Below are 24,151 nucleotides of genomic sequence, written 5' to 3'. Positions count from 1 at the left end.
AGATTTTACTGACTCTAGATTGCCAGGCTTTTACAGTTCTAGGCTGGACAAGCTACTGCTGAAATGGCAAAAGTGTATTGACAATATGGGTGCATACTTTGATGAATAAATCTATTCCTTGTATTTATAATACATTAGCAAACTTTTTTCTTTTCTAAAAATTTCATACTTGACGACCTAATATTTGGTGGACTTAGAAGTTGGAATTTGGAGTTAAGAAGTAAGGAAAAAGATGCATAGAATACACATATTTATTTTTTTTACTTATTATGAAGTTCTTAAATTTCTTGTGAGTGGTAATCATGTATGGTACTATTTCATTCTTTTTAAAAATCTTCAGCATGACATTAACCTGAGGTATATTAATTAAACATTTTATAAAGTATATTTATTTACAAAGTTTCCCTGCAAAAATTGTCACTTTTCTATTGTCTAATATGCATTTGATTTTAAAAAGTTTATCAATTCTTTTAGTATTTGTTTCTTATTAAAATCATCCTAATCTTTGCATAATCTTCCAAGAAGATTTGTAGTGTCGTACATGTCTTCTATATGTGTTATGGTAGTCTGATAAGATATTAACAAATGACAACAGGGTAGATTTTCGCGTTTCACTTGTAATATTGCAATTGTTGAAAAATTCATGAATGCTGCAACTTCTTTAGATCCAATTATGTAGTCTATGTAAGAAATTCTATTATCAGTTATATAAGTCCAGATTTGAAACAAAAGTAGTTAATTCTTCTAACTCACCTGCTAAATTTATGAATGTAGTCAGAGTTAAATGAGTTTAAAAAGTATTTGTCATAAGTTAACATTTTCCTTTTGCCACATATCTGAATATACTTTAACTTTTTAATGTCCTTATAATTAGATATGCTTTTTCTTATATGACTGTTCAATTATCACGTGAACGACATCCAAAACGAAATTAATTTGTCAGCATTTTTTTGAAGTCTATGGAAGCAAATGTAAAATCCCATGATTACATAGCAATTTGGTTGCTAATATTTCAACAAATTATGCAGTAGCTACTTTTCTCTCATGAATAATTATAAAAATGACAATCTGAAGTTGTCTTTCTTATTCACCAGTTTAAAATATTAACTATCAAACTTTTTTTATTGCGTCTTACTATACTGTAACATTTTTATGTTTGAGTAATCAAGTATACGTTCATGTACATAACTGTCTAAAGAACATTAACTAATGTTCATGCAGTTTTATTCCACAATATCTGATTGTATATGATATATATGATGGCATTCCCTGCATGTCAACCATACTTAAAAGATATGTTTTCAAAATTCACTTTAATACATAAATTTAATAGACCTGTAAAATACTGTGTTGTTATATTAGGTTCAGTTAAGACATTATTTTTTTAATTCAATCTGAATTGAATGCCTGGTACACCCTTGAATCTTCACGCTCACCATGACTAACAGATAGGCAAAAGATGCAAAAGTTTAATACAGTTAATGAGTAATGTGAAGTCTTGAAGGTTATAAGTTAAAGAGAGAAACATAGGCATGAGATGGAGTCCAGAGAAATGCCCCGCTGAAAAAGGTACTTGCTAAAATAGCAAGAGAAATCAATATTGTTTGAAGCAGTGAATTCACAGTCAACAATTTTAAGGTGAAATTATCATTGCCACAGTCATGAAAGAGACAGGACATAATTTGATAATAATTTGAGGATGTAGTGTTTAAACTAGAGGTGAAATGGAATATGAATTTGAGAACTTAATATCACTATGTGTATCTTTGTGAAAGATTTTCATAAAATACATTCATTGTGTTTTGATAAAACTGGATATGTTTTCAACAAGAATTATGTAGATTTTATTACCAGCTGGAGGTTTTATACATGTAATTGTTCCCTACTGAGTAAAAGAGAGTGAAATTATTTAATTTTGATTTATGTAACAGCTGTAACTGGATCTAGTTCAACTGGTTTCTTCTATATTGATACACATGGCTTCCCTCTAAGAAGTTTCATGAGAATCCAGTTCCATTAAGATTTGGCTGGAGATTAACAATGTGTCATCCATTTACTAAAACAAAATTCAAAGACCAGATGGAAAGAACTAGGTTAACAAATAGTGTCAGAATTTGAAATTGTACTTCAGCCTAGTCATTTAGCACAAACAGGTCTGATATGAAGAAGATAATTAAGGTAGAATCTCATTTTGGAAACAGAAAGGACTAAAGTCGATAGTCATACTTTGAATAAAGAATATCAGATTCTTTAAGTTACTAATAATGGAAATTTATTGCAACTTCATGTTGAAATGACTCAAATCTTTTAAAATTCTTGACATTTTTAACAAAATAAATTCCAACTTTCACATATAGATCTTCTTTACTTGAATGTTTTAGAGAAAATATCATTTTTATTAAGTATCTGATTTATACATGATTGGAAAACAAGATTCCAAGTTGTTTTATTGATTTTTATTTAAGTATTATTTTGACCAGAATATATTTTTACTCTATGTAACAGTTCAACTGCTATTGCCTGAATTAAATTTCCGCTTTAGCTATACATTCTAATTATCAATTGTTAGCTTACTAAAACGTGCCAGACATCTCATGAAATATTGGTTCCAGTTCAGGAAAACCATTCCATCCATCTCAAAATTCTGTCTATTAAGAATAAATAGAATACTCTCTATTTTATATGTTTAATGACTGCTGTAGCCATTTCTGATACATCCTTCTAGAATATGCTCCTTATATTCAATCTTTGCTGCCATTGCAAAAGTTTAAAATTTATTACTTTAACCCAATCTGAGCAGTTACACCTTTTGTGATAAACTATATGACTGAATAATTTTGTCAAATCACTTCAGTGAGTAGAACATGTCCAGTTTTAAGATCCATTATTTGTGTATTCTTTTGTATAAATTCTTTATTTCATTTTGATGTGTTTAATATTTGTCTTTCTGTTGCTACTGTTATCTCAATATTGAGCATTTACTTCATGATGAAGCTAATATAACATCTAACTGCTATAACCAATGAACTAATTTATTTGTTCAGTATGAGGCTCAACAAAATTTGATTTCACATGTCATCTCTTTGCAATTTCCCTTAAAACACTAGCTGAGGATTCCAGATATTACTTGCAGGTTTTCTTCATTGGAGATAACTTAAATCTCATATGAGAACTAATGCCTATTCATAGTCTTATCAATATCTAGTTTCTGTTAGTCGATAGGTTTGTACATTTTGTGATATACTCCTATTAATTACTGTGTTATTTCATTGTTTTATCTCATTTTTACCTGTTAATTGTTTTACATTAAAGCAAAGAAGATTATCTCTAGACACTGTTTATTATATCCACAGTATGAATACTCTCATTTTAACATTATGTTTTTATAAAATGGTTGAATTATATTACTTACTACTTTTTATGTAGTTAATGTAGGTTTAGTTAAACTTTGTTCCAAATATATTTTAGTTTCTTTTAGCAGTTGAATATTTGCATATTATCATCATCATTATTATTAGTTATTATAAGGGTGTTTGATTGGCAGAATCATTAAAATGTATGACAAAAAGCAGTATTTCTTCTGGCTTTTTACATTCTGGGTTCAAATTCTTCTGAGGTTCACTTTACCTTTCATCTTTCCAAAGTTGATATATATTAAAGTACCAGTCATGTTCTGGCGTTGGTTTAAATTAATGACTCCCTTTCCCCAAAATTTGAGATTTTGTGTCTATGTAAGAGGGTTGTTGGAACATTTAGAGTAGTGAATGGGCAGATACATTAAAATCTTAAAAATGCCTTGTGATAATTGTTCCAGTTCTCAGTTCAAATCATGCCAAGATCATCATTGCTTTTCATCCTGTCAGCTCAATAAAATAAAGTCCAAATCAAGAACTCGTGTTGATTTTATTAACTAAGCTGCTCCCAACTAAGTTCAAGTATTGCAATTATATTGGAAGTAATTATTATTATTATTATTATTATTATTATTATTATCATTATTATAATTTTATTATTGGAATTAATTTTGGTGGCTAGATGACAAAACGGTTAACATGACAGACAAAATGCTTACCAGCATTTTGTTCATCTTTAGGTTCTCAGTTCAAATCCCACTGACATCATCCTTGCCTTTCATCCTTTTGCATCAATGAAATATGTACCAACTGAGCTCTGCAATCGAAATAAATTGACTTTTCCACCCCCAAAATTGCTGGCCTTGTACCAAAATAAGAAAGGATTATTATTGAAAATACAATTTTGTTCATCAATAAAAATTTTGTGTGTGTGCGTGCTTGTGTATGTGTGCATAGACATCTTATATTGATTAAAGGAAAATTTAGAACCAAGCAACCGCATCCTTTCATATTTCAGAAGGAAAAAAATGAATATCCACTAACTGTATTTACTGCACCTAGTTCTCCAGCTTCTATTGTATATCAGACAAATGAAAATTATTGTTTCTCTTCACTCTCACAAGCTTTTAGTAGCAAAGAGAAAAATAAGCAACATTCTGTGAAATACAACAAACATTGGCATTGAACACCTTGTTTCAGTGCATTGCTAGATGTTTTCTAAAAGGGTGGTTTCTTAGAGGCCTCTGATTTTTTAATAGCTTTTTCAGATATTTTACATAACAATATTATTATTATTAGGGCTATTTAACAGTGAAGTAGTCTAGATTAAATTGCAAATGAATCCATGTAACGAATGATGATCATAACATCAAATTCTCTGGGAATTAAATTTTTCTAACACTATTTTAGCATCTAAAATTAAATGGTCGATGTCCCTACAAACGTGTGTGTGTGTCTATACGCATGTGTATGTGCACATGTGTGAGTGTGTACATATGCATTTGTGATCGTATACTTGTATATCTGATATGTTTGTATAAAAATGTATGTGCATGGTGTGTAGATATGTGTAGATATGTGTGACAGAGAGAGGAGTGGGGAAAGGTTGATAAACAGACAAACAGGTAAGCAAACAATGCAATAGTCATGTTATTATGGTACCCAAGAGAATTAGTATAAATATTTTGTTTACTTTTTGTATCGCTTTCATTGTGTTGCATCCATGTCTAAGACACTTAGTCAATGATTGCCCTAATTAGCTTGTTGTAAGTAGGTATCATATTGCAGTGTAGATTTCTGTAAGTAGCCATAGCACTGTTAAAGTATCTGTGCTTCCATGCTTGCAATTGTGGTTTCAGTTCTTTCCACTGGTTTGACCAGAAGGAATGTTGGTTCTAGTGAGTCTTATTTATTCAAGAGTACCAAAACAGTAGCTATCAACTCTTAGCTTTTAAGATGAATGGGGTTTTGGTTTACACATACACACACACACTATATATATATATATATATATATATATATATATATATATATATATTGAGTAATATTCTTTTGTGATAAAGTGGTTAACATGAGTGTATTTAATACTCAAACATCAGAGTTGAAAAATCCAAGTGAGTTTTTATAAGTTCACACTTAACTAAGATATACCAGTGCTGATAAAGATGATCATATTGATACATATATGTGCTTTAGTTTTTAGTTTGTTCTGTGAGTATGTATCTGATTGCCTGTCGAAGACAAATTCTGTGTTAACATTGTACAGTCTGAGAAGATTTCATGTATATTTCTAGAGTATGATTTTATTTCATCTGTTCTGGTTAAAATGTAGTTGCCTACTCAGTATTTGAAAGTATTATATGGTACAATAGGTTGTAGATATTTAAGGAACTGGGTCTCTGGTCCTCTGCAGAAACTACATTCTGTTTTGCCTTTCTATATAAATGGAAGTAGTTGATAAAAATCACTACCCCAATTGTTAATATTTTATACATACATACATACATACATACATACATACATACATACATACATACATACATACATACATACATTTATATATATATATATATATATATAATATATATATATATATATGTGTGTGTGTGTGTGTGTGTGTATATATGTATGTATGTATATATGCTCAGTCTGCAACTGTAATGGTTTGCCCCAGTATTATCAAATAAGTTCAGACCAAATTTAAATACTTGATTTTAAAGCACAAAACATTTTATGTTCTAGCAGATACCAAACATTATTATAAATATTATAAGGTACATAAAATTTAGATAATTGTGCTTAAAATGTCAAAACCATTATGAAGAATATTAACAGTTATAGCTTCTAATTGCCAATGGAGACCAAGAAAATTATTTGAAAAGAAATTTAATGCCAAAACAGAGTAAACATTCACTGATAATTATACATTTATTCAGCTGCCAAATTCTGAAAAAATATTCAATTAAGTGTTAAATACTGCATTTGAGTGCTTAAGGAAATATATTACTTCATTCACATTAATCCAAATAAACTATGGTATACTTTACAAGAGATTAAATGGATAGGAATATTCTATATTTTACTTGGCTTTTCTTTCAATTAATGGTCAGGTAAATTTAAACAAGAACATTAAATATCTGTATTATTAGTAATGAATCTTTTTTCTCACTAATATTTAGTCAGCAACAATTTTATTGCTGAATTTAAGTTAACAAAAAATGATATTTCATTAACTCACATTTATTTGTAATTAACTTATTGATACAAATTTGAGCGCAAACGTTAAAATATTTTACCAATTCATGCAACTCAAATTTGTACAGTATATTTTATGATGCTCATTTTCCTATAAAGGCTGACATATCTACAATAAGATAAAAGGTTTAAACTGTTGAATATAACAAACTGTTGAAATTACTTTTTAGATCAATTTTACAATTCTTGTTTATGTGTTGTACAATGATGAAAGTATTTCCCAAAAGCTAATGAATAACTACAATAAAATTTATTATTATAAAATTTTATGTAAATTGCTTTAATATTTAATTAATACACACTCAATACAATATTTAGCTTTAAGATGAGTTCAAAAATATATATATATATATATATATATATATATGTATGTATATTTATCTATATATATCTTTATATATAAGTATGTATATATATATATCTGCTTATATATGTGTGTATATATATATATATATATATATATATATATATATATACACACACACACATATACACACATGCATACATACATGTTTTTTCATGTTTTGTTAAGCGAAAACATACAAATGCTCAAATCAAGAATAAAAAAGACTTACATGTGGTAACTAGGAACTGTTTTCTTTAATATTGAAGATTTGAGTACAGTCATCTAAATAAGACCAGCAGCATTAAACTACAATTACCATTTTGTAATCTTTGTGACTTCACAGACAAACACACATATGCAATAACTGATATATATATATATGTATTTGAGGAAAAAGAAAGAAAGAGAAAGGTGAACACACTCACACAGATATAGATATATACTCATATAAGTATTTAGGTATATTTTTAAAATTATAAATATCCTGCAAATGTATGTATACATAATTGTTATGTATACATCTCTGTGTGTTTTTATACATGTGATCAAAAATTATGTATAAATGATAAACACTTATGTATGGGAGCATGCACGTGTTTTTGTCTGTGTGTGAAATGGACTTTCAATCCCAAATTTCAGTTTCTTACAGCTTTACAAGACCTTGGTTTCACAGTTTATTTAATAAAGCAATATATAAACTAAACTACATATGTGACCAAACTTACCAGCACTCCCAAATACTATAATTAGCAAGAATTTTTAACAGATCTTAAGACACAGGGTACAAAGTACAACATCTACAAATTCAAACTTTGCCACTGCATTAAAGATATCTTTAAAAAAAAATAGTCATCATCTAATGTATCAGAATTGTTGCCAAAGATGACCAATTCAGCAGGATAGCATTTACCAGCATGTAAAATTTGGTAACTTATATATTATTAGTTCAATCTAACACTATTCTGAAATATAACACAAAACTGAGAAATATTTTCAATTAAACTGAAAAAACAATCCTCATTATTATCACCATCATCATCACTGTCATCATCATCTTCATCATCATCTTCATCGTCATCTTCATCGTCATCATAACAATTTAAATGTCTATTTATCAATTCAAGCATACACTGGATAACTCTACACTTCGATATATTCCCATTCTCCTTAATTTTCTTTCTTTATGTCCTTAATGGCCCAAATCTTGAGACCAGACCTTACAACTTTTCTTTATGTCTACCTTATTAGAACATATTTTTATTCTTCAGTAAGTATTTCTCATTCACATTAGGTGTCCACAGTAGTATGACTGTCTGTCCTGCACACATAAGCTGATTTCTTTAATGCTCAGTTTCTTTCTAAGCTTCCTTGTTTTCTGTATGTGAAGATTGCACAAGCAATAGATCATGAACAGATGGAACTCACAAATCAACTTTGAATTCTGGTGGCCCTGTGAAACATATATGTCCATAAGAGTTTCAAGTCTCATTACAGTGGTGGTTTGCTTTTGTTTTACTCAGAAATTCAATTTATTTCTACAGCAGTAATTAACTAAGTCCTTTTGAGATGCAGATGTGTATATTGTTTGCCAGAGTCCACATTGCATATGCACACTATAAAAGAATCGTATACATTAATGTATATATGAAACATGCAAATGCACACACATACACACACACACATTATCCATTGATTCTACTTACCAGATTTTCTCTCATGAGTCAGTCCAAGATTATGGTAGAAAACATTTGCCCAGGATGTCCCACAGATCGAACCTGGATTCATGTGGTTATGAAGTGAACTTTTTAACCACACAGCTATTTTTGCATCTATCAGTGCATCATATTCAAACAATTTCTCTCCTCCAACCACAAAGCTTATGCATTCAGCACCCTGTGTCTCACTACCATGCTATACTTCTAAATTATTATTCAGACAGTCTTCTTGATTATGGAGAAAAAAGCTCTCTGTTACCAACTCTTTTACTATTCACACCATTTAGACATAGATTGAGACACACCAAGCTCTTCCGCACAGAAAAATCCATTTTTTATTCACTAATTTTATTCAATATTAAATACGATATTATAAAAGTATCATTAAAGCCTTTATCCTTAAACATTCCAAATCATACATAACACTTACAATATTTAGTAAAGCATTTGTATGCATGTGGAAATAACTAAAGTTTCTAGCTTCTATCATGTACAATGCTACAACAGGGCATTGCTGTGAATATAGTATCAAAACTAATAAAACACGAAACACTGTACGAAATTGTAATGTGAAATTGACAGCCTTGTTTTCCCTCCCACTCTCTCTCTCTCAAGCACACATGCATATGAAACATGATTAGGTGTTATCCAGTATCAAAATGCATTCTTAAGTTTTTGTGCAAAACATAAAGTGCGAACCTGTTCTTGCATACACACACACATGCACACACACAAACACACACACACACACACACACACAAACACATATATATATTCAGTATATACATGTATAGGAAAATAATGTGGATTTTTATGACAGAAATATTAATCAGGATAGTTTGGATTACAAGCCTTCCTTGATATTTTTTAACTCTTACTTTTTTTTAAATATTTTCATTATTTCATTTGCAATGTTTTCAAGTGGAGTAGAATCCAGAATTTGGAATCTGATACTTTGGAGCAGAGTTTCAGACGGAAAGAAGCTTATATTGGTTGAGTTCTTAATGTGGCACACAATGTTAAACATTTCCTTTATATATATATATATATGTGTATATATATAATATGTGTAAATGTATATTCACATAAATATGTATGTATGTGTGTATATATATGTGCATGTGTAAGTATATATATATATATATATAAATGTATATATAAATATGCTTGCACACACATACACACACATATATGTAATCATACGTATATACATAATTAAAATACAGAGAATGATAATAATTAATAATGATTTGTTTTCTTTTAATTCTCGCATTATTTTACTTCCATTTTACTCTCTACTCTACAAAAACTCATAATTTCTCCTTTAGAAAATGTGTCCATATTTTTGCAATAGGTGAAAAAAAAAAACATTAATATTTAAGAAAAATTATTGCTGAAAAATAATGCTAAAAATTTTAAAATTAATAATCTTCATGAAATATGTAAACATTATTAAGAAGCAGAAGAAGAGATGAAAAAAAGATATCAATTTTTCCTTTTTATGTCCAAAACCAAAGAATCTTAAGCTGTATAGAGGGAGACTTGACTTACAGGAATGATATCTTTCTGTTGGTCCATAAGTTTCCTTCTTTCTCTTTGCTTAATTTGTCTACAACTACAACTAGTGTTAATTCCAAATGTTGTTGCCTGAAAAATATGTCCATCCCAATCAAACTTCCTGTCCACACACTCTGTCTTTTCTCTATATTCTAAAACCTCTATCTATCTATATATATTTTCTTGCCTCAGTTCCTCCCATCCTCTCTCTATCTCTCTATCATATTTGGTTACCACAGTAATGATGATAACTGTACGTATGTTGCCTTACGTTTTGTCAGGCACCAACCCTTGTGCGAACAAGTGCAGAAAGTACGAAAGATGCAACATCAATCGACAGGGGGTAGCGGAGTGTGTGTGTCCCACCTCTTGTGAGCCGGTGCTGCGCCCTATATGTGGGAGTGATGGAGTAACATACGACAATGAATGCCAACTTCAGAAAGATGCCTGCCAAAACGAACTCCCTATCATTCTAAAGCAGAGAGGACCTTGTGGTAAGACGACCTGAAAAAATACAAAAAGCCAAAACTACTTATACTATCAGTGTCAGCCATACTTAACAATTTATCATTCCTTTTTATTAATATTCATATGATAATAAAATGATGGTTATGAAATGTTTAAAACAAACTTAATATTTTAAACTCAGTTTTGTTAATGCAAGCAATACATTACTTAATACATACCTATATTATTTGACATCATTATTATATTATTAAGATCCATTTTTACTAGTCCTGTTTCTTGACAGTGGAAACCCAACAGACTTTCATTCAATGCTGCTAAATTATTCCACTTTCTTCCATCTTCTGCTCTTTGAGCTCAAATAAATGTCCTCTTCTGCTTATTCACTTTGACTTACATCCTTCTTCTGTCTACTTAATCCTCTAGTTTTCTCACTAAAACTTCAATCTCTGTATTCTTAGAATTTCCTTTCTAAAACTTTCAATTTTTTTAAAAATAAAATTATACCATCTTCTCAATGAAATCACTGCAATTTTCTTAAAATATAGCTTTAATACTGGCTATTACTACTTGCTTAATGCTTTAATCTTCTTGTCTAATGATACAAATTTGTTGTCTAAAATTAAACTCTCAAAAACTTGCAATGATTATATTTTTTATAATGTAGCCCTATAAATCATTTATAAAACTAGAAAACATAAGTGATTTATTCTCTCAAAATTATAATTAATTTTTAATTAATGTTTTAGGCACATGGCTTAATTTCAATTCTTAACCTAATTTACACTGTTAAAATTATTTGGAAAAATATGACCTTAACTTTCTAGTTCCCATCAGCTATAAATCTATAAATTTAAGCTTTTATGCCTATATAAAAACTAAACCTTAAATGATTCTTTATCTAACATTTTCTTATGTATTCTTAGCTAAAATAAAATTGTTTTATTAAATTAAATTATACTAAATTGTATAAATAAACAGTTTATACATTTTTAAAATATGCCATTTAATTTAGAAAATTTCTTGATAGAAAAAAAACAAGCATTTAATGATCTATACAAAATTCAATTATTTTCCATAAAGAATAATCGCCTTTATTGTTTATGCTTAACATATGTAGTACAAATATAAGTGTATGGGGTGGTTGTACATGTATATATATATATATATATATATATATATATATATATATATATATATGTTCCCACACATATACATACACACATATATATATATATATATATGTATGCATATGTATATGTGTATGTGTGTATGTACGTATTGTGCACTTTGTCAGTTATGATGACGAAGGTTCCAGTTGATCCGATCAAAGGAACAGCCTGCTCATGAAATTAACATGCAAGTGGCTGAGTATTCCACAGACACATATACCATTAACATAGTTCTCGGGGAGATTCAGTGTGACACAGAGTGTGACAAGACTGGCCCTTTGAAATACAGGTACAACAGAAAAAGGAAGAAAGAGTGAGAGAAAGTTGTGGTGAAAGAGTGCAGTAGGGTTCGCCACCACCTACTGCCAGAGCCTCATGAAGCTGTAGGTGTTTTCACTCAGTTAACGCTGACAGTGCTCGGTCTGGGAATCAAAACTGTGATATTATAACTGCAAGTCCGCTGCCCTAACCACTGGTTCATTGTGGCTCGATGTATATATATATATAATGTATGTGTAGGTATGTGTATATATATACATATATATACATATATATATATATATATATATATATATACACACCCACATGCATACACATATATACATGTGTGTATGTCTTTTGAGGAAATTGTGAGAATACTCAGTATGAAAATTAGAGTCAAATTTATTTAGAAATTTATTTTAATGGGGACTTCAAGTTTTGCCTGGTGCTTTATATAATCAAAGTTTGAAAAATGCCATCAGCATTTGTGCTCCTGAAAATTTTATGATATAGGAATGCAAAACTTATTTTCCATTGACCTCCATGTTACAAGTTGGTTAATGAACTTAGAAGTCATTGAGAAAATTTATTTTACATTAGGAAACTCCTGATTTTCATGAACATTATGCTACAATAAAGTGGAGGGTTACCCCTGTGTGCACCTATATGTGTGTGTACGCGCACACATACTGAAAGTTTGACTCGAATTTGTCTTATTTAAAGTTTCATGAAATGAAAAAAGCACTTCTGTGTGAGACACTTTCAGTCAAGCTGATAATACAAATATATGAGTATAAACACTAGAACCATGTTACATGCTTTATTCTGGCATTTATTTGTACATAGATAAATAGATATATAGATGGACAGATAGATAGATATATAGATAGATAGAGAGGGAGAGAGAGAGAGAGAGAGATACACATGCACATTAGCACATATATAGCATGAATCTGTGGTTAAGAAGTTTGCTTTGCCACCTCATATTTTCATGTTTAGTCCCATAGCATAGTACGTTGAGCTAGTGTCATATGTCTGTGTGTTTGTCTGTGTGTGTGTGCACGTGTTCGTGTATATGTATATATATCAGTTGAATAAAGTTAAAACATGGTATGGTTTTCCCGCTTTTTATTATGGTATTTTTTTCAAAAAGACTTTTTAAATACCATAATAAAAAACGTGAAAACCAGACCATGTTTTAACTTTATTCAACTGATACCTTATTCTATATACATTTACAGAAATTCAGAATATATATATATATATATATATATATATATATATATATTTATATATAGAGTGTGTGTGTGTATGTTTTGTCATGTTTCCTTGTCCTGGTATCATACTTTAAATGAAGTCATTATTATACAAACACAGTCATTCATTCACAATTTTCTGGAAGAAAAATGTCTAGCCATTAGTTTGTTCATGCTCAAAGGACAAGATCAAATAGTAACTTGCTTTGAAATAGTAGAGGGTTGGTGATAGGAAGGGCATCCAACGATATAAGCTCTGCTTCAACAGATTTTGCCTAATCCATACTATCATGGAAAAGGAGATGTTAAAAGGATGAGGATGATGAATATATACTTACAAATATATATTTATATACACATAGGTATATAAAAATATTTATATGTATATATGTATGTATATGTTTATATATGTATATGTATGTGTATTTATAGATAGATAGATAGATAGATAGATAGATAGATAGATAGATAGATAGATAGATAGATAGATAGATAGATAGATAGATAGACAGACAGGAAAGGTTGACTGAGAAGTTTTTGCTCAAGCCACCTTCAGTCTGATGACACCTTGTTAGGCAAACTTTTTAAGTAACTGCCAAACTCTTCCTTGCAAAACTCAAAGAAGTACATTGTTCCTCTGAACAGTATTGACTGATACTTCGTTTTAATATTTGACTGTTTTCATATATTTCTATGCATATAACAAGGTGGCCCAGCATAACTACAGTCTAAAGACTGAAACAAGTAGAAGAGTCAAAGATATGATTATATATATATTGATGATACATGTGTATGCATGTGTGAGTGTGTGTGTGTGTGGGTGATCACAGCAGTTCTTCAAAATTGAGGGTGATTTTATACCAAATTAGAAGTTAATGGCACATGTGCACAGATCCTTGTAGTTCAGATCTTCTGACAGTCAGATCAATCTGTCCAGAAAGAAGAGCAGATTTTGACATTTGGAATAACCATGCTTTCCTTCAAGACTTCACACTATTCTTAAAAGAAGTGGTCAGCCCCTTAGTGAATGAGGATCTGTAAGCTGTCCTGTCATGAGTGGAATCTTCTCAGTAGTTGTCACTAATGTTAAAGTTTTTACAATTTACTCTGAGAAGTGCCTTAGAGCTGAGCTCTTCATGTGATCTACATTTCTATGTTATATTTTATATATACATGTATACACATGAACATATATGTATATGTGTGTGCATAGATACATAGATAAATAGATATATAGATATACATGTGTGTATGTATGCTGTAACTAATTTATACCATAGAGAACTCAATGCAAAAATGCAGAGTATAACAGCTTTATTCAGATGTTGGATTAACTATCAATTACATTATTGCTGCTAGTTTTATTGTCTGTAGATTTATCAGCTAATGGTATCAATCAACATTCATTCAACAAATGTTGTGGTAATGCCAGAGAAGAAAGTTTATTTCAAATTATTCTTCAATTTCACTGATGTATCTATATTCATCTATATTCATACTTCTATGCATAGAATACATTATTCTTTATTGAAACTGAAGGCATGTTTATTTTATCATGTTTTCTGATCCAACATTTGAATAATGTTATATTATATGGATGCATATATATATATATATATAATATATATATATATATTATATATATATATGAATAGGTAAAAAAAAAAAAAAAAAGAAAAATGTAGAAAGCTTTGTACATGGCAGAAAGTTTTACAAAAACCATTATATTTCAGGTGCAAAGGTCCATTTTCAGATGGAAGCAGTCCAAGTAATGTCTAGTTACACCGATTTCATTATTTTAATAAATCAGTGTAACTAGACATTTTTTTAACTGCTTCCTTCAGAGGATGGGCCTTTGCACCTGAAATATAAAAGTTTTTGTAAAACTTTCTGCATTGTTTGAAGCTTACTATATTTTTCTTTCCTTTTTCTACTTCTGCACTACAATGCTTCAAGTGAATTAAAATGCTCTTTTATATATGTATGTATATATATATATATATATATATATAATATATATATATATATATATAATATATATATATATATATATATATATATATATACATGCACATGAAGTGCAAGCATGACAGTGTGCTAGGAAACCACATGGTCAAGTTCAGTTCCACCTTGTAGTAATTTAGGCAATTGCTTTGTAAATCAGTCCCAAGAAAACCAATGCATTTGGGATTTTTATCAGAGGAAAACTCTATAAATCCAGTTGTGTGTGTATGTGTGTGTGTGTTCATGTGTATCTACCAGTTTGTGTGTTGTTATCTGCTGTTTGTTAAGAATTCACTGTCAGCAAATTGTCTAATAGCTCTGTTCAAATCAAGCTGCATGATACTCTCTAACCTGATAATGGGCATCCAGGTGAAAAACAATACCCAGACTCATGCTAGCATTGCAGAAGAGACATAATATGTATACAAGTGTGTGTGTGTGTATGATTATATATGAATATATGAACATATATATGTAAATATATACATATATATATCTTATATTTATAAATATATACATACAGATACATATATAATGTATATATATCATATTGTGACCCGACTTTTTGTCTGATGTCATTTTGTCCAATGTCACTTCGTCCATGTCTTTTGGTCTGACATCTTTTTGTCTGATGATTTTTGTCCAACAACGTTGGAGGAAAAGACATAGCACCATATCATATATATATATATAAGTGTATATATCATATATAAATATATATATATATATATATATTAAATATAAATATATATATATATATATTAAATATAAATATATATATATATTAAATATAAATATACATATATATTTCATTTTGGGATTTGGTTTGCAAGATTCTTTATGTGAGTTTGTGTGTTAAACATATTCTGTTGTGTCTGGGGAGAGTCATTCTCTTTTGGTGCCTTATAATTTAACACACTCGCCAGTAAAATTTCTACTTATTTATTTTTTATTTTTCCAAAATTTTTTGTTGCATCTTGCGACCTTTTCAATAGTTGAGAGAGTCAAAACTATTGAAAAGGTTACAAGACACAATGAAACTTTTTAATAAATAAAAAAGAAATAAGTGAAAATTTTACCGGTGAGTGTGTTAAATTATTAGGCACCAAAAGAGAATGACTTTCCCCAGACACAACAGTATATATATATATATTATATATGTAAATATATAAAAATGTTATGTTATATATATATAAATATATACATACACATATATATAATGTATAAATGTCATATAGTTATAAATATATATATTTGTATATATATAAAAATATATATATGTAAATATATATGTATGTCTATATATATAAATATATGTAATATACATATATATATATAGCATACATATAAATATATTATATTCAGATATGTATATGTATGTATGTATGCATTTGTATATATATCCATGTATGTAATTTGTGTGAGTGTTTGTGTGTGTGTGTGTGTTTGTTTACATGTGTATGTAGAAATACTTTATGCGTCATTTTATTTTTTATTAATCTTAAATACTATGTTTAATTAATTGCTGAATTTGCAATGGATACTTTTAAAATTTTACCAGTTTCTAACATCAAATAGCATTATAATGTAGTACCTCAATATTTGTTAGAAGCCTAAAATTTTAGATAACTGTTCCGTAGGTGTGTTTGTTAAAAGAAATTAATGAACTGAAAAGCTATAGTAAATGACTGAGAGAACAAAAATCTTAACATATTACTAAACTTTTAAAAATATATACTTAAATACTAATATGCTTAAGACCATTGTATTTTACTAATTTTTTTAAATGCCTTAGAATCATAACATAAGTAAAGGCATATTGCTCATTTAGAACTTCTACTAACCACTTTTCTTCAACACTTGTAGAGATTTTAATCTTCTGCTTCACACTGTCTTCAACTCCATGCTCCAAACATTTCAACTTTGACTTCTGAACTCTGCTACTCTGCTGCTCTCTAGAATGGTATTTTTCATTTATTTTTTTTAAACTCTTATTTTATTTACTTTTTTTTTGCTTTTTTTTCTTCATTTATTAATTGTCTTCTTTTTACTTTCTAATTCACTTCATCTATTTCCTTTCTCTATCTAATTAAGAATAATCATTACAAGAATAATGCAAACTGTTAATTTCATGAATGATTTATACAAATCTGTTTATTTTGATCTTTTTTTTTTAATTCTTGTTTGGAACCAGAATGTCTTTTGAGTTTGTTTCTGAAAACATTTGCTACAATTACTTTACATGTCTTTTGTTTTGTAAATACCAAAACTTTCTTTAGTTGATTAAGATTTTTTTTTGTTCAATTCTCTCATTCGAATTTTAATAAAATTTTTATTTTTTTTATCACTTGATGATAGAGCATAAATTTTAAGTTAAATTTACATTGTAAAATATTTATTAGAATTATAAATTGATATTGTCAAAGACTTTGCAAAAATATTCCTTAAATTATATTTTGGAAAGGATTCCTAACAAAAATATAATTCATTTTATTCAACTTATAAAAAAACACATTTCTTTGTTTTTCTTCTTTTCTTCCATTAATCTGTTATTCAAATTCTGTACTTCCTTTCTGTCAACGCCTAACATTTTTTCTCTCCTTTCCATTGGGTTTTCGTGTCAATTGACAAATACTGAGCAGAACATTAACACTAAGAACTGATGTTACTGTTATTATTATTATCATTATTATTATTACTATTATTATTATTATTATTATTATTATTATTATTATTGTTATTATTATTATTATTATGTAATGATGCTATCTTTTTCCAGCAGGCTACAGTTGTCATAACAGTGTGTCATTATAGTTTATATTCTTTTTCCTTTTACTTTCTTTTTTTTCTTCTTTTGTTTCAGAGTAATATTCATATTATATTATGCATATCACCATTAAATGTTCATTTTTAGATTTTCATTCAATACTCAAACTGCATCTTTCTAGAAAACAGATCCAATTTCATCCAATAGTGAGTTGGATTTTAAGAAGGATATAGATTTTGAATTGATAATTCCTCTGTAAAAATAGCCTGACCTTTTTTCTATTGATTGAGATACTTTTTCAGTATTGAAATTACATGTCATAATATTTTCTGTGATATTTGAAACTTGATAAATATATATTGACTGTGTAAATGTTAGTACAAACAGATTTAAATCTAAATTTATACATCTGGAAAAATATACTAATGATGAACTATAGTTAGCTATTTTATACAGTAAATTTTAACTTTGTATTTAATAAAATTTTATTTTTCTAAATATAATTAAAATATGAAACTATTTTTCTGGTTGTATGACTTTATGACTAAAAATAGATTTTTACATGTTTAGCATTTTCTCTAATTATAAACCAAATAGAATGTAAAAGTTTTTAAGCAAGCTCTTGTCAATTCATAAAATCAAAATTTAAAAAAAATTATTTAAAGACTAAATGAATTTATTTAATATTAAATATATTCTTGATTTGCATTAGTAGCTTAAAAAAAGTAAAATGACTGCATTTTTTCCAGCATAATGTAGTTTAATAAAAGTATTATATATTCCATAAATAAATCCTGAAATTATATGTCTTAGAAATATATTGCAAACTGAATATTGAACTCTGTAACTACTTTTTGAATGTTTCTCAGTTTTAAAATAAATTTTAACCATGCTCATTTACACTAAAATCTTATAGCACATTTACTCATAAAATGACTTGATATAAACCTGATGTAGTTTGAAATATAACTGTTGATCTATTAATTCAATTACATTTGATGTAATAAGAGTAAAGGTTAATATTTTCCCCTCAAATTGAAATAACTGATACATCTATTTTAAAACAGTCTTTTCTTCGAGTATATTTTTTATCAGGCAAGTCATAGCTTACTGATATATTGTTCAGTATTTTATAGCCTAATATGTTGAAGATGCTTGGTTTCACTAAAGAGCTCTAAATTTTACTCTTTAAGATTAAAGGATACTATCAGTACATTCAGTTGCTTCTGTTGTGTTAAATAACTGCTTTGAAGCAAAGAGCACCTCTGTTTATGCAAAACCAAATATATTACATTGTAGTCAATCAAACTAATACATATTTATTCAACAAGTTATGCAGAATTCTGGTTATTTAGGTTGAATTGAAATATAGATAGTGAAGATGTCTATGGAAAATATTTCAGAATCATAAATTCATAGCCGACTATTGATGCTAAACCAAAGAGTTAGTCTCATTATTAAACAGTCACTTGGACATTTTTAGAGAATTTATCACTCACATATGAAGCTGAATAGAAATCCAGTGCTACAAAATCATAGAAACTAAATGATTTGGTTATTTGTGACATAAAAACTCAAAATCAAACATTATTCTTCAATGTAGGTTATAATCTGTGACTTTCTTGTTTACCAAATAATTTCTGATTGTTGGGAAAGAATCAGTAATGAGGAAGGAAGGGAGAAATAGGTAAAGGCAAAATTTCTACGAGTGTTGAGAAGCCAGTTCATATAATAAATGTAATAAGTAGATCTTAGTAGAATTATTATTGAAACAGAATAGAAACAAATGTCATTTATACCAACATGTTGATTACGTATTTCTCTAGTATTAAGAGTATCGATTATTGGAAAACAAATGAAGCACAGGATATTTTCAAGAAATATTGAATAAAAGTTACATTTGATATAATACACAAGTTATTAGAGGACATCATAAATTATTTTTGCGCATTTATTGAGCAGTTTGAAATGTAAGTTAATTTTCTCCAAATCTCTTTGCAGCTTTGTTCTTATTTTAATAAATCTTTTTTTTATGTTTCTGTTATCATTTAGTTGCCTACGTGTATCAGTTAAGTTTTCAAATAATCAAAATTTTCAGTGCTTCAAATATTAGTCATAACATATTTGTTGGTGTAATGATTAATCCATTAAAAAATCGACTAGGCTTTTAAATGAAACTTACCATTTTCATCAATTAAATAGATCAAAAACTTGACACAATTCTTTGAAAATGAGTGACCTTGTAGGATTTCATATATATATATAGATATATAGTATTTAAATATGAGCTACTAATAGTTTCATGCTGTTGAAACACAATAATTCAGCAGATTTATATATCATGCTTTGTGTCACCAAGCAATCCTATAGGCTCAGTTTTTCAAATAAGACCCGCCGTGTGTATTCAAGCCTGAAGGATTGCTCAGAGACACAAGGCAAAAAAACAATTCATAGCTTATATTTAAATACTCTGTATATTAAATGATACTAGATGGAGTACTTTTTTCGTTGATCCTACTAATAATGAAAGGTTAAACTCTATTAAAGAAAAATTGCAGACAAAATTTGAACCCAAGAAGTCAAATTTACAACTAGATAAATAACTCATACTGAAAGAGTAATTAATGGTCTGAACATCTACATTATCATGTTCTTGCAAAGGCCATTTGACAAAACTATAGATAAGTGAATGTTGTGTAGCTGGGCTCGAAAATTAAATCTTATAAAGAATTTTCCAATAAAACTTTGATTTAATGGTCCATTCTGTCAGATTTTAAAATACCTATTTCAAGACACTTTTTCTATTGCAACAAACTATTAAATTTTGAAAATTTGGCTTTTTATAAGGGTAATTTATTCCCATATTACAATAACATCATTCTTAATTGTTCAATAAATTTCCATCTTAATTTTCAAATAGTTTGCTAGCAGAAACTCAGCTAATTGAGGTTTATCCCTTTCCATGTTATGAAGTCCTACTTACAATTCCAAATGCATAAAGTGAACTGAGATGCCTCAATCAGGAAACAAAAGTCTCTTGTAGACATGGTTCACTAATAGCTTTTGTACTACTGAAGAGTACACATGTTAAATGGTTCATCCTTTAAGCAATAAGCACTTTTGAAATGAATCAATCTGTTACGATGTGAAGATATTTCAACATCGTTTCTTTTTATCATATTTTTAATTAAAAATAAATTACTTTACATCCAATAAAATATTTATGCAAAAATTTTTGAGTTGTTCCAAAAAGGTCTTTCTGCTGAATAATCATTCTAGTTTTTGCTCATTGAATTTTTTCCCTACTTAATAGTTAGAAAATAAGGAAATAAATTTTGGTTATCACTAGACTTCTAGAAATACCTATTCTTAAATTTAATCTTTAATTAAAAATAAAGCTAAAATAGACTACACTAAATGATTTGTGACCACTAAATAGATCTATAAAGATTAGTATCTGAAATTTCTTGGAAAATATCCACTTAAGCTTAAGTAGATAGGCTTGTAAAATTTTATTATTTTGCTGGGACATCATATAAGTTAACAGATTATTATTATTATTATTATTATTATTATTATCCGAAATTTCATTAGTTTTCAATTTAAATTATTTTCATTTTTTTTCTTAAATGGCCAATAATATTTAATAGAGTTGAAGATTAAACGTATTAATTTTGTTTAGTATCATTCAAAAGTTCCTTCAAAAAATTTCTTTCTTCATTTCCTAGTTTATCACAATCTAAAGAGAGAATTAATTCCTTAATTACCTATGTATATATATATATATATATATATATTATATATATATATACAAATGTGTGTTTGTATATATATGCATATATATGTATGTATGTATATATGTGTGTATATATATGTATGAATATATATGTATATATATATGTATGTGTATATATATATATATATATATATGTATATAAGGGAGAATTCACAAAAAAAACAAAAGGCGAAGACAGGTGATGCAAGCAACAAACTGATGTATTAGTTTAACGCTTGGGAAGTGAAAAAGTCTTTAACATTTCGAGCCTATGCTCTTCCACAGAAAGTAACAGGAAGAGAAAATTTAGAATGTGTAGTGGCTAGTGATCTATCATAGCAAATGACAGACAGAGGGGTCACATAGGAGAACTACGAAGAAGGGGAGGTATATATATATATATGTATGTATGTATATATGTGTGTGTATATATATATTATATATATACATATATATAGGCATATGTATATATGTGTGTGAGTATGCATATATATGCATACATATGCATGCATACACAAAAACGTAGAAATACTAGGTTTTTTGAGGAAAGAGCAAAAGAAATTGACACTGGTTCTCCAAATCCAATCTATTAGTGGTGCAATGAAGATTTGTAAGACACTTCAAAGATTCTCCATCTGAGATTTTTTAGATTAATAGATGCACACACTTGGCTGTGGGCATTGGCAGCTTGACCAATACAGCAACTCAGCCAGATATTTACAAACACCTGGAATTCTTTTAGCTTAAAAAGTCTTGTTGTTTTGTTAGTGGCTGGCTTGAACTTTCTGACAAAGAATTTAGCTAAAACTTCAAGAAAAAACATACATAGGCACAAGTGTGGCTGTGTGGTAAGAAGTTTGCTTCCCAGCCACAAGGTTCAGAGTTCAGTCCCATTGCAAAGCATCTTGGGTAAGTGTCATCTACTATAACTGTGAGCTGATCAAAGCCTTGTTTGTGGTTTTAGTAGGCAGAAACTGAAAGAAGCCCGTCGTGTATATATATATATATATATATATATATATATATATATACATATATATATATATATGTATATGTCTTTGTGTCTGTGTTTGGCTCCCACTTGGCAACCGGTGTTGGTGTGTTTGCATCACCATAACTTGGCATTTTGGCAAAAGAGATTGATAGCATAAGTCCCAGGCTTAAAAAATATGTACTGGGGTCAATTCATTTGACTAAAAGAAATTCAAGGTAGTGCCCCAGCATGACCGTAGTCTAATGACTGAAACAAGTTAAAGATAAAAGATACATATCTATGTTTATGTACACATGTGTATATATATATATAATATATATATATATATATATATACACACACACATAGACACATTGTTATATATATATATATAATATATATATATATATATATATATATATATATATATATATATATATATTATATATATATATAACTTCACTTTGATTAAAACTGAAGAAAAAGATGAATAAGCCTCATAGCCAATGCTAGATGTATGTCAATAATTTGGTTATTTGCTTAAATAACTATAACTTTAAACTTACAAGGCCACCGTCAGTTCTTCTTTTAAAAACAAATAATAATCAGACTTACTGTTATAATTATTACTTAGTGCAATGAAACAAATGAAAAAGGGTTTCAGATGTCTAATTTATTATTGTTTATTGCAGATTTATTTTGTTTAGTAAATTTATTTCTTCATTCTAAGATTTTTCTTATGTTTATCAGAAACAACTCTAGTATTGATAGCTGTTTGTACCCCTTAATAAACTAATGCTCTAGTATGGGCACACGCCACTGACTAAAATCAGTAAAATAATGGTTTCTGATTTAAAAGTGAGGGTTTGCATCGCTGGAAAATATATGATTGAAAAGAATTTTCTTTTGTGCTATGATTTAAGCTATTATCCTGACTAATAGAATATAGCATTTTGTTTGATGACAGATTTGTAAATACATTGTTACAAGGTCTGCTTTGTAATTGTGTTATCAGCATAACATATGTTAACGATTTATAAATTAATCAAGCATTTTTCTATTAGTAAAGTAGCCAGATACATAGATATTCTAATAAATTATTTTATTGTCGTGAAGTATATAATATGTAATAGGTTTCTAAATTTGATTTACTGATGAAAATTCAAATGTAAATAAAATGTTTCATTTGCTAATAAAGTGCTTCTCTACAAAGAAACATTGAGTATACACATTAAAAACCATATTGTTTCAA

At 28.4% G+C, this 24,151-nt stretch overlaps 1 protein-coding gene across 14 annotated transcripts in view; it reads left to right on the top strand.

Moving 5' to 3' along the window:
• LOC115213470 (agrin) overlaps nucleotides 1–24,151 on the top strand; it is a 771,489-nt gene that overhangs the window by 630,765 nt on the left and 116,573 nt on the right. For 12 of the 14 annotated variants that reach the window (XM_029782456.2, XM_029782458.2, XM_036503873.1 and 9 more), the window contains one exon: nucleotides 10,508–10,720. The exons of the other annotated variants lie outside the window; for them this stretch is intronic. In XM_029782456.2, coding sequence (XP_029638316.2) covers nucleotides 10,508–10,720 — 213 coding nt within the window. The remainder of the gene's footprint in view (nucleotides 1–10,507; nucleotides 10,721–24,151) is intronic. 14 annotated transcript variants of the gene reach the window in all.

The sequence above is a fragment of the Octopus sinensis genome, linkage group LG6 (assembly GCF_006345805.1).
Source record: "Octopus sinensis linkage group LG6, ASM634580v1, whole genome shotgun sequence".
NCBI classification, from domain to species: Eukaryota; Metazoa; Mollusca; class Cephalopoda; order Octopoda; family Octopodidae; genus Octopus; species Octopus sinensis.
The sequence above is the reverse complement of the archived record's forward strand: the minus strand, read 5'-3'. Positions and strand labels throughout refer to the sequence as shown.